Source organism: Rhineura floridana, chromosome 6 (genome assembly GCF_030035675.1).
Source record: "Rhineura floridana isolate rRhiFlo1 chromosome 6, rRhiFlo1.hap2, whole genome shotgun sequence".
In the NCBI taxonomy this organism is placed as follows: domain Eukaryota; kingdom Metazoa; phylum Chordata; class Lepidosauria; order Squamata; family Rhineuridae; genus Rhineura; species Rhineura floridana.
The window spans coordinates 135975468-135988775 of record NC_084485.1 but is presented as its reverse complement, the minus strand read 5'-3'; the positions used below and the strand labels follow the sequence as shown (position 1 = coordinate 135988775).

General features: G+C 40.1%; 1 protein-coding gene across 1 annotated transcript in view; it reads left to right on the top strand.

Annotated features, from left to right (window-relative positions):
• SLC25A24 (solute carrier family 25 member 24) overlaps positions 1-12826 on the top strand; it is a 34343-nt gene extending 21517 nt beyond the window's left edge. The window contains exons 9-10 of the mRNA XM_061633879.1: positions 6883-7033; positions 9251-12826. Of these exons, the coding sequence (XP_061489863.1) occupies positions 6883-7033; positions 9251-9429 (330 nt within the window). The 3' untranslated portion in view covers positions 9430-12826. The remainder of the gene's footprint in view (positions 1-6882; positions 7034-9250) is intronic.
• The last annotated feature ends 482 nt before the right edge of the window (positions 12827-13308 follow it).

The window sequence follows — 13308 nt, the reverse complement described above, 5'->3', positions numbered from 1 at the left end:
ATCATATGGAAAGCAGGATTGGACCAAGAAGAAGGAGGTGTGAAAATTGGAGGGAGAAATATCAATAATTTAAGATATGCAAACGATACCATACTACTAGCAGAAACCAGTAATGGTTTGAAACAAATGCTGATGAAAGTTCAAGAGGAAAGCACAAAAGCAGGACTACAGCTGAACGTCAAAAAAACTAAAGTAATATATCACTGAGTTGGAGTCATGTCTGCCCAAAGCTGTAATAATTATTTTGGGAGACTTCAATGCAAGGATTGGTCAGAATAATGAGAGCCTCTTGGCCTCTAAGCTGTGGAGGGGTGAAGCTAACGTACATCTAGTTACTGAACTAGAAAGAACCTCCAAAGATCACAGAGTTAATTATCCGGGAATATGTTTGACCCGCACCGTTGGCAGTCATAATCTTCTAATTCTTAATGGCTTAAAGCCCCTGGATGTTTGTGCGGAATACACATACATCTCCAATAGAGGAAGTAGTGTGATCGACTATGCGATCATATCTCCCCCTCTTCTGAACTCAATATCAAACTTTTCAGTTGGCAGGATTTTAGATAGCGATCACCTACCTCTATCCCTCTCACTATGCCTAAAGGTGAACTGCCGACTAGAGGCAGAATATAATCCGGTTGCTAATCAAATGTATTTCCAACAGAAATGCCCGATGTGGACGCTGGCAGTCGCCTCCAAGATAGCAGAATTTATATCATCTCCCCTGGCCAAGACCCTGCAAGAGTCTCTAGGAAATTCCCTTAATCTTCCTCAATCATTAAATGCACTGGACTCCTTAGTTGAGACACTCCAACCGCTATTAGTACCTAATAATGCGTTTAGACGATCAAATGTACATTTAGGTTCCCATAGATGGTACGATCAGGAATGTTTAAATTTAAAGAAACAACTGAAAAAGATTTATCTCCGCTATCGTTATCAAAATGCCAAAGTCTTGCCTGAGGCTTACTATAGGACCAAAAGAAACTATAAGGCTCTTATAGTTACTAAAAAACGCCAAGCTTTACAAAAGGGGTGGGAGTCCCTGAGACAGGCAGCCAAAGCCAAAAATTCTAAAAGATTTTGGTCATTAGTTAATGGCTCCATTAGACCTTTTAATCCTGCCCCTTGTAATATTCTTCCAAATGTGTGGGAGCAATTTTTCACGGATTTCCAAAAGGATTCACAGCACTTATCCCTGGAATTTCCGCTAGTAGACTATAAAATGCTCCCTATCTGGCCACCGGTCACGCAGCCAGAAATAATTGATCTGATCAAAAATCTAAGATCGGCTAAAGCCCCAGGCGGTGACAACCTTCCTCCGGAGGTTTTAAAAACATATCCAGACTGGTGGGCACCCATTTTGGCTAATCTTTTTACCCTGATCAATACTAAAGGACACTTTCCACAGTCCTGGAAGGAAGCCATAGTGGTCCCTATCTATAAGAAAGGTCTTCGAACCGAGCCTTCCAGCTATAGGCCAATTAGCCTGCTTTCGGTGATTGGCAAGCTTTATGCCAATTACCTAAAGAGGAAATTGACCTCTTGGATTGAGGAGGAAAGTGTACTGGGACGAGAACAGGCAGGCTTTAGGAGTGGCAGATCGGTCATGGACCACTGCCTCCTCTTAAATCACCTAGCGGAGAAATACAGAAACCAGGTAGGGAGTGGTCTTTACGTCGCCTTCATAGATTTGAAGTCGGCGTTTGACTCTATTCCGAGGGATATTTTGTGGGCAAAATTGGCCAAAACAACCATTGACAAGAGGCTGTTGTTCTTGATACATAATTTGCATCTGAACACTTCTCTCCGTGTCCGTTGTGGGCCAAAAGGTGATCTCTCCAAATCAATTATCACGACAAAAGGGGTCAGGCAAGGTTGTGTTCTGGCCCCTTATCTCTTCAATCTTTTCCTGAATGATTTGGCCCCCAAATGCACTTCGTCTGATCTCCACTCACCTAAAATCAGCGGAAACAGTTGCCCCATCTTACTATATGCTGATGATGCGGCCCTGCTTTCCTTTTCTAAAGTCGGCCTCAAACGTCTGATTAGGATTTTTATGACATACTGTGCAGAGAATTTACTCACAATCAATTTCTCCAAAACTAAAATCCTAGCGTTTGCAAAATCTACCTCAACTCCCATATGGAAAATTAAAGGACACACCATTGAGCAAGTCAGATCCTATAAATATCTTGGTATGGTATTCCATTCCTCCCTATCTTGGGGGCCACACATTCGGGCGGCAGTTGCGACGGCCCGGACATCGCTGAAGAGTATCATACGATACCATTACAAATTCGGGGGACAATACATCCCGGCCGCTATTCAGGTGTTTAGGGCTAAAACATTGTCCCAACTTCTGTATGGGGTCCAGCTCTGGGTACATGCTTTCAATTCATCGGTTGAGTCAGTGTTATCTATTTTTCTTCGCCGAATTTTTGGAGTTCCAAATTGCGTTCCAAATGCTGTCTTAAGAATAGAGGCGGGATCAAGCTCGGTTGAATGCCAAGCCTGGTCCCTTGCTTTTAATTGGTGGGCCAAAGTTTCTTTTGCATACCCGTCGGGATATTTGTCACTCCTTGAGGGAGATGGGCATATTTCCACCTGGAGGAAATACTTTTTAGACAAGTTGCCCTACTTGGGCCTATCAGTAGATTTTCTTTCCTCCCAAGGTTTCAGCAAGGCTAGGCAGATTATTAGGGTTTGGCTTAGGGACATCGATAGGCAAGCTTCAATAGATGCTGCAGCTAAAGTATGGTCCCCCCTCCAGCACAGTTTGTTGCGTGTGTGCGTATAGAGATCATACAAGGATGGAATCCAAGAGTTGCATAGAACAGGAAAATAAGCCAGGCCAGGCAAGTTTCTTGTAAGAGTCTTTACTAGGCAAAGACATTAGACACAGTTCTCTTCACAGACGACTTTTCCCCCACACTGAGATTTTGCAAGAATCCCACCTTATCATGCTTCCCAGCCAGCTGCTGACCTTGGCAGTCTGGCACTCTGTTCTTCCAGCTTAACCCTTCTGCTTCAGGTTTTACTCTCTCTGCTAAAAACCCTGTCTGTGAGTCTCACAGCATGCTTCACTGACCAACAGCCCCCACCTGAGACTCACAGATTACAAAACTTACATTGTTCATTATTACATTTCTATAATATTAACTTTTCATTACAATACATATTTCATGGTTTGTTTCCTTACAGTTTCTATTTACATTTTCAGTTCAGTTCAGGTTTCTTTATTTCTTTATTTACACAGGTTTTACAGAGTCATTTTATTTCACTTTTATTTGATAACACATTTATATTTCATTCCTCAACACAAAACTTCCACATGAGATCCATTGTTTCTTTATCTATTGGACCTTCTTTTTCCCATTCTACTGGATATTCATCTGCCTCATTATTCTGTTGTGTAACATTAAATGTGAATCTCTGAGGTGGTTGACCTTTCGATTTTCTTTCTGATCTCCTAACATTATCTATTTCCATTTCTTCCTCACTTTCAATTTTACTTGGACCTGCACCTGTTCCTGCACTTGTACTTGGCATTTCTGTATCTTGCATTGCCATGTCTTCACTTCTCAGTCTTTTTACAGTACGTTTGCCACCGTGTATTAGATCAGTCAATGCAGTTTTTAATGGAATTTGCTGCCCAAAAGGAACATCTGCTGCTTCCTGCTTGCTTGCACCATCTAGTATCACTGTTTGACTGTCTCTCCAAGGTTTATCTATCACCTTTATGCTTCTGCTTAACACTACTTGTTGTTTCTCAGGCAACCAAACTCTATAATATGAATTCTGAAATCCCAAAATGCGTCCTGCCTGAGCTCTTGAGCCTAATTTACCATGCCTTTTCTGTTTTGCAACATGTACCCAGCATTTTGCCCCAAAACGTTCTATGTGTTTCACCCTGGGCTTTCTTCCAGTCAGTTTCTTATAGGGAGACATGCCTATTACTCTGTGTACAAGACGGTTCTGAATATAAACAGTGTACAGAATACATTCACCCCAATAAGTGTTATTCATATCTGCATCTGCTAGCATGGCTCTCATTGAATCCTGCAATGACCGGTTCCTCCTCTCTGCAGTTCCGTTGGAGGATGGGCTGAAGGGAGCAGTGAGACTCTGTATTATTCCCTTCTTTTCCAAATATGTTTTCAATGAATTACTGGTAAGTTCCCCACCTTGATCTGATTTGATATTTTTGATAACAACCCCATATTGTGTCTCTGTCCTCTGTATAAATGCCTTTAATTTCTGCTTCATTTTTCTTTTTCAACAAGAACACATGTGTAAATCTGGAGAAATCATCCACAATCACTAAATAAAACCTTGCTCCACCTTTTGAGCACTGGAAAGGTCCAGCCAAATCCACATGTATGAGCTGATAAGGTTCAGTGGTCGTGCTTTCACAGCTCTTATTGACAGGAGTCACAGTCATTTTTGTTTTATAGCATACCTCACATCCATCCACATGCTCACAGTGTGTTAACTTCAAATCTTGACTATGCTTTGGGGTGTTTTTTACCTTTTCAAAATGTGCGTGTGCCAATTTTCTGTGCCATTCATGTAAACAATTATCATGTTTATTTTTATTAACTCCTATCCAGGCGCACGTGGGTTTATCAAGAGTGCACTCAACCATAAACATTTGGTTCTGTAATTTCCCTTGCATGCATATTTCACCATCCTTTCTCACAAAACATCTATCCCCTTCAAATGTAATCTTACAACCTATTTGAGCCAATTTTCTTACTGATAGGATGTTATATTTTAAACCAGAAACCAATAACACATCTGTTAATATAGTTCCCAGATTACCCAACCTGAGCGTGCCTGTTGCAATCGCGTCCTGAGTCGATCCGTCAGCCAGATAAAGCTTCTCCTGCGCCGGCTTTGAAGTGTAAAATAAACTAGAGTCTGTGATTAGGCAATTAGATGCTCCGCTGTCGAGAAGCCACTTAGAGTTAATGAGTTTATTGTCCTCCTTAGTAATAAAGTTCACGCTTGTTCTCTGACTCTCAAAGTCCCTGTTATTTCTCTTCTTTAAACAATGTCTCTGTATATGTCCACGGGACCCACAAAAGTAACGTATTTTATCCTCTTGCCTGCTTCTTTGATGTTGTTGTTGTTGTACAGCCACAGTCTCTTTTAACTCTGTTTTCTTATTCTCTTGTCTTCTATTCCACTCTTGTTGAAGTTTCTGTTCTACAAAGTCCAAATTCAGATGTCCGTCGGGTAAAGTCTCCAGACTAGAGACCGTGACTTCCCATTTTTGATCAAATGAAGATAACAGTATATAGACCATCTGAATGTCACTATGATGCACTCCTCTATCTTGCAGCTCAGCATTTAATCTACGAAATTCAGCCAGATGCTCTGTCATAGTCACTTCATCTGTAAAACGCATCTGATAAAGTTTCCGTGCTAAACACAGCCTGCTCCCTGCAGTTTGCTGCACATGAGCGGCTCTTAGCTTCTCCCACATCTGCTTAGCTGTCGGCTCATTACTCACCAGCAACAGTTGAGAATCAGACAGCCCCAGAGTAATAAAAGCCTTCGCTTTCTCGTCTTTCTTCAACCACGCTGCTGAAGGAGCTGCCGGAGGGGGGTTTTCTACGACATCATTCAAATCTTCTTTAATCAGAACTGCTCTCATTCTCCACTTCCAGCTGGAGTAGTTTACAGCATTCAGTCTCTCCATCGGCATCCCGGATAACAGGTTTACAGCCATGTTGCCCACTCTTACTTGCCTCTTACTTGCGCTTTGTTTCTCTCTGCACCAACGTCACGTCACGTCTCGAACCCGTTACCTTGTATGATAAGCTGGGCCCATAACCCCTGTTGCGTGTGTGCGTATAGAGATCATACAAGGATAGAATCCAAGAGTTGCATAGAACAGGAAAATAAGCCAGGCCAGGCAAGTTTCTTGTAAGAGTCTTTACTAGGCAAAGACATTAGACACAGTTCTCTTCACAGACGACTTTTCCCCCACACTGAGATTTTGCAAGAATCCCACCTTATCATGCTTCCCAGCCAGCTGCTGACCTTGGCAGTCTGGCACTCTGTTCTTCCAGCTTAACCCTTCTGCTTCAGGTTTTACTCTCTCTGCTAAAAACCCTGTCTGTGAGTCTCACAGCATGCTTCACTGACCAACACAGTTTGCATATTAACTTTTTAAGGCACGCCCCTTATCTAGATATTTTAACTAATCCTAGATACCGATTAGCCTATTCTAAGGCCCGGTTTAATTGTCTACAGTCAGCGTTACTAGAGGGTAGATATAATGGCATACCTCTAGCACAACGTCTCTGTCTGTGTAAGGAAGGTCAGATAGAATCCCTCTCTCATGTTCTTTTCGCCTGTCCGTTATATAATAAAGAAAGGGATCTGTATATTACACCCCTCACCCAAAAGTATCCAAACAGGTCTCGAGAGCATTGGATGCCATGGTTTCTTTCTGGCAATGACAGTATTTATCTGATTCCAGCTGCTAAGTTTTTTGATGCAGTTCAACGTATCCGTTTGTTATATATTTCTAATCTGCCCCCGTAGCCAATTTATTGTTAATTCCCTCTTCTGTGTAATTTAGTCAATCGACTGTAATTGCCTGTAAATTTTCTTTGATGGGTCCCTGACCGCAATAATAAAGATTTGATTTGATTTGATTTGAAATGACATTTTGATTTGTAAAGTTGCAGATATGTGTATCTCTCATGTACCAAATATGTAGTTGTAAAGTATGCTGATACTGGCTTTAGGAATTTGCTTGAAATATCCAAGTTGTTCATAGAAGGAACTTGTTCCCAACTACTTAATATAGAGATAGCAGTGTCCTTTGTGGTTCTGGAGTCAATTAACAGCATTATCTTCTGTCAGGCTTTGAAGAAGACATGGCTAGAAAAATACGCAACAGACTCTGCCAACCCTGGTGTACTTGTATTATTGGGATGTGGTACTGCATCCAGTACGTGTGGCCAGTTAGCCAGTTATCCTCTTGCCCTTGTCCGCACTCGAATGCAGGCTCAAGGTGAGTGTTGGTGTTTGTGGTATAGGAGCTTGAACATCTGTGTTGAACAAATAACTAAGGCTTTAAACTTTAAGGGGGTGGTGTTCACTGAGGGTTTGCCCACATTTCCTTCTTTTCTAGTAGATGCTTCTCTAGGTTACTGCTGTCAGTAATTACTCCATTTGTCAGAACTACACTACTCCTTTAAAATATTTTAGACCAGCCTTTGTCAACCTGGTGCCTTCCAGAAGTTTTGGATTACAACACTCATGAGCATGGCCATGTTGGCTGCAGCTGATGTGTGTTCTAACCAAAATATCTGGAGGATACCAGGTTGGCAAATGCTGCTCCAGACAAATACCTTGTTCATGCCATCAGCAGGTAAGGCGGTGAACCTCTTTCTAGAGTGTACTGCTTGAACTACAGGTGGCAGGTTGATTGAATGAATGGTTCTGCATGAAAAAACTCTCAAGTAGGAAATAAGCATGTTAAGGACAAGTGTAAAATCCTTTCCCCATCATCTAGGTTTCTACATTATTATTATTATTATTATTGATTTTATTTATACCCCGCCGTTTTTCCAAATTGGAACTCACGGCGGCTTCCAGATAAAAAACAGATACAATTAAAACCTACCAAAGTTAAAAGCATATAATACACAAATAAATAAATATAAACAGATATAATTAAAAAATGAACTCTAATTTAAAATAGCATTAAATTGTTTCTGATAATTAAAAACTATACTCATAAAATCAGAATTAAAAAATGAACAAGCAAGAACAATATAACCTCCTTTTGGGCCTATCCTTAGCCGCCTTCGGAATCAAAGGCTTGCTGAAATAAGAAAGTTTTTACCTGTCGACGAAAGGACTGCAGGGAAGAGGCCATTCTTATCTCCTTAGGGAGGGAATTCCAAAGCCTAGGGGCAGCCACCGAGAAGGCCCTATCTCATATCCTCACTAGTTGTACTTGTGCGGATGTAGGTATTGAAAGAAGGGCCTCTCCTGAGGATCTCAGGGCCCGGGCAGGCACATAGAGGGCGATGCGGTCTGACAAATAGCCTGGACCCAAGCCGTGTAGGGCTTTATAGGTCAACACCAGCACTTTGAATTGTGTCCGGAAACAAATTGGCAGCCAGTGGAGCTTTTTTAACAGGGGAGTTGTATGGTCCCTGTAATCAGCCCCAGTTAACATTCTGGCTGCAGCACGTTGTACCAGCTGAAGTTTCCAAGCAGTCTTCAGAGGCAGCCCCACATAGAGCGCGTTACAGTAATCTAAAAGGAATGTGACTAAGGCATATGTAGGAAGAAGCATTTGATTGTATGAGGCTCTACTTGCAGTCTGCTCCACTTGCTCTTGTAGTCTGTTTACTTGAGTGAGAGATAGCTTTGCTACCTCAGTCAGAATTAGGGCCTTGTCAGTTAATGCTGATATATGCTGGAGAAGTATGCTGATTTGAAGAAGCTTGCACAGGATAGAATATTTGTCTCCTAAGAACAGTTGTACAGATAGAAGCATGAGAGATAGGGGAACACACAGGGGGAAAAAGTTAGCTTCTTATTTATTTATTTTTAAAGAGAAATGCTATCTAGTAGATTCTTCCTACAAGGAAATATAATTTGCTTTCTCCAAAGAGGGATCTTGGTCACAAGTACATAACATAGACCAGGTCTATCCATTTTTCAGTTGTTTGTTTAAGGGAGGGATGGGGAACCTATGGCCCTCCAGATGTTGTTGGACTACAGTTCCCACAATCCCCATGACCAATGGTCAGGAATTATGGGAGTTGTAGTCCAGCTACAGGGTTTTTTTGGGGGGGCACAGGTTCCCCATCCCTAATTTGAGGAATTTATATTCTACCTTTCTGCACATTTTTATTTATGGCAAATATATATAACCTGCCCTTTATCTATATAGGTGTGAGGGCAAGGTGTAGAATAATATAAAAACAAGCAAATCATAGCTTTAACCTGCTTCTTAATGGCTTAGAGGTTATGGATGGTTAAGTGGTCTATAAATCCTGTTAAAATAAATAAAACAATACATACAAAAATATACCACACTGCCTCCAAGGCAGCTAATGATATATATAACAAGAAGAAATGCCCCTCTGTGATTTTTATTTTTATTTTTGAACCATGGTGTGAGGAGAAGTTATATTTCTGTTAACTTTAGAATAACTTTTAAATGATATTTTAAGTAATATGTTTTTTTCTCTTTTTACTCCTTCCATAGCCTTGGTAGAAAATGGCCCTCAACTAACCATGGTTGGTCTCTTCCAAAGAATTATTGCTAAGGAAGGAATCCTGGGACTTTACAGGGGCATAGCTCCTAACTTCATGAAAGTGCTTCCTGCTGTCAGCATCAGTTATGTGGTATATGAAAAGATGAAGGAGAGCTTGGGGATAGCTTGAAAGAAAGGGAGAGAAAAATTGAGAGGTTCATCGCAGAATAATGCACACCAGATGAAACCTTCTTGGATGCTAAATTTATTCATGTTTACAATTGGATTCAGTTCTTCTGTGCAAAGATTCTATGGGGATCTCTTCAAGAATGGAATCCACTTAACCTGAAACAGCTGTAAGCCAAGTACCTTAAAAAAACAAACCCAACAACCTCAAGTCTCCAAATCTTAACAATCAAGAAATATTTCATTGCTAGCCAAACTGAGTGATGGAAGATCTTCAAAAACTCATCTCTAGTCAAGTGGCTTTAATTTTCTGATTTCTCTAAAATACATTTTATTGAGTTATAGATGTATTTTTAAGCAGCAAATACTGCATTATTAAGATTTGCATTTGGTCAGTGGGTTGTGCTGTCCTGTGCATACCAAAAATATGACTGTCCTTTATATTCTGCAGTGGGGAAATAGGGTTATGAAAGTAATGTTAAACTTTTGGGGGGGAAATCCTGAAAAACAATGCAGAGAGAAGCAGTGAGGTTCCTAGATACATTAGATTTCCATTCTAACTTAAAATATTATGGAAGATTTAGGACCATCAATTGGAAACAGTGTTCTGGTGAAATTGAATCTCTGTCCTGAACAGAGGTCACTTTGAGTCATTTCAGTGGAACTTTCACAGGTGCATCTTCCTAATCCACCCATAATTGGTCTTGACTAAGTCTCATTTAAAATCATTGGAAGATATTAGCCACAACTAAGTTTTGTTTTCTTTCAATGGGACTTAGTTGTGACTGACTTTAGCATGAAAAGGTCTTCACTAATTGCATCCATTTGTCAAATACTTCACTTAGAAATGAATACAGATTTTAAGTGTCTCATGACACTTTCACTGTACTGTGCTACTGTCCATGAAACTTGTAAATATTGGTACAAAAAAGCAAGAGTAGTCTTTGATGCTTGTTGTTTGATTGCTACAGAAACCTTGACTGTTTGCAGTCACAGGATAAAAACACCTTAAAAATATTCATTATATTTCCATTGTCTTAGGGGAAATGTTTCAGCTACAGGTCTTTGGCCATATGTAGTGTTACCAGTAAGGAACTGTGAGCTGTGACAGTGGGATTCTAGAATGTATGGGAAGCCTCCATTGATACAAAAGGTCTCATTGCTTCAAATGGTCACCTTCTACAAATTGGAAAGTAACTGAAACAAAGGTGGTGGAGCTTGTATGCTTATCCTTCCTGCCCCCTTTCATGTTTCCCTGTTGCTAACACCTGCATAGGGCTGAGTATGTGGAAGGTTGAAAAAATGCAGTTCAGAAACAGAGCAGGAGTAGGATTATTTGTGCAGCCTTACAGCAACCATACTTTTTCCCTTAGTATTTTTGCAGGTTAGGCTGGCCTCCTTAATGGAGAGCTACTCCTTTTTAATGGTATAGTGGAGGCTGTTGAGTGATAATTGAAAACTCCCATTTCTTCAGCACCCAAATCAAATAACTAGGCAGATTGGTTGAGAGAAACCAGTACACTGAAATTACCCAATTGACCGTAAAGAGCATTGCCACCAGGCTACTAACAATGCAATCCCATGTCTATTTACTAAGAAAAATGTCCCTCTAAGTTCAATATGATTTGCTGTCTTGTAATGGTAATTAGGATTGCGATCTAAATTAAATGGCTGTAAGCAAATGCAAGTTAAGCATTGAGTGTATCAGTCAGGCTGAACATACAAGAAAAGATTTTTGAAAACTCTTCCTGCATGCTTGTTGCAAGGTCTTTTAATGTATGGATGTCTCATTGAATGAATTGTCAGTTTCAAAGTATATTTCAGATATCTGTGAAATTAATGATGATGACTGCTGCATGTAGAATATTGTTTACACAAATCATTGAAATCACGCTCACTTAATTACAACAGACACTCCCTAGCATCATAGAAGCAGATTTGTATTGTAAGGGTTTCTCCATTTCTTCAAGATATGGCTGCTCTCTTTTTATTTTAGGCAAGTGAAGATGGCATGCTTAATTGCATTAGAGTGAATGATCTATTTGGTGCTAGAAGCTCAGAAGAGCAACAATTCTAAGAGGTTATGCATCCCAGAGAAGATGTGGCTTAGAAGGCAACGTCGCTCTTGAATAGCCCATCTTGTTTCTAAACCTGCTATACTCTGGTAATATACAGAACTTCAAATCAGCTAATCAAAGGCCAGTTGGAGTCACTTTGGGCCAATTAATTCATGCCACTACATATGCAGATACATTATCATGTCTAGAGAGCTTAGTGTTAGCTGCTATTATACATCCAGGAAGGTGGCAACTATTTCCATGACTGTGGCTATACTTTTTGACAACCGTGAAAATTAAGATTACTATACAACCTAATTCACACTAGCCTGTCTTGATTGTGGTCAGATACCCATATGAAGCAGTTTGATAGCATGAACTCCCCCTAGAAATAGCCTAGATCAAATATTTTCATGGTACCATTACTGACTTCCCTTCCTTGATCTGCATTCCTTTTGCCGGCTTCTCAATGTTAGTAGGGTGGCATTCTGTGTTTGCACTAAATGCCTTCTTTTGCATTAGTGTTACTTTGATTTTTGGAACCATAACAATAGAGAAAGTGGTTCTGTTAACTGTCTTCCTTCATCATGTTACTTGTCCTCTGTTTTAGCTAAAGAACCTTTCTTGAGTCCCACAAAGATTTCACAAATGGGTTGGGTGATCTGGCTGTATCTTTTGACTGGTTTGGAAATGAATGTGAACTCCAAATACTGTAATACAAACTACAAAGAGGAATCCATATTAGCACTTTTTGAGCTGCACTGTGCTTTTAATTAGTTGCTATACAGTGCAGCAAGCCTTCTTTAATAGTTTTTTTATATCACAATCTAAAAAATCATGTATCTTACATATCTCTTATTTTAGGTGGTGCACATTAGAGTGCTCATTTCTGAATGGCAGCTTTTTCAGATTTTATCTTGTCCCAAAATGATTGTCTCTCTTTGCACTTGATCAGAATCAAAGAATTAATTCAGTAGAGGCTTAATACTAGGTGCCCTGTTTTTTTAACACAAATCTGGTATTACATGCTACTATGCGTTTGTCTATTTGTACATATGACTCCGTAAATTATATATTTCTTTTAACTGAGCCTGCAGATATGCTTATTTTGTTCATAGTTCAGAGATGACATAAACAGTCTGTGAACCAGTCTCAGTCAGTTTTCTTGAATAAGTGCACTTACGATAATGCTGGTGTTGGTGTTTTCTTTCCAGATTGTTGGAAGTATACATGAGAGGATGCAGATATAATTCCATTACTTTGTGCCTAAAAAGAACGGGGTTCTAATGGATGCTTTTTATAAACCTATACATCTATCAGTTTATAATAAACAAGATTTTGTAATGCAATTGTAAAGCTATTTTGTAAGTTGTTAGGAATTTATTTCCTTAGCACATTTTTATCCTGCCTTTTTTCAGTGGAACTCAAGGATAGAAGCCCACTGTGAATTGTTTGCAAGGCGCTTTGAGGGTAAAATTGCTTGCTCTGAAAGAGGTGGTGATCCAAACTTTCTAGAAAAAGCCCACCCTGGACCCAGTGGTTTGTGACAACTACCGCCTGGTCACAAATAACCCCTTTTTGGGGGAGGTGATTGAGTGGGTTGTGGCGCAACAATTGTATGTACTTACTCTTGGATGAAACAGATTATCTTAACCCATTTTTATCTGGGTTCAGGCCTGGTTATGGGACTGAATTGGCCCTGGTTGCGGTGATGCATGACTTTTATGGGAAGAGGGACAGGGGAGTGTGACCCTGTTACTCTTACTTGATCTCTCACTGTCTTTTGACATCATTGACCAAGGTATTCTTCTAAGCCAAATTGGTGA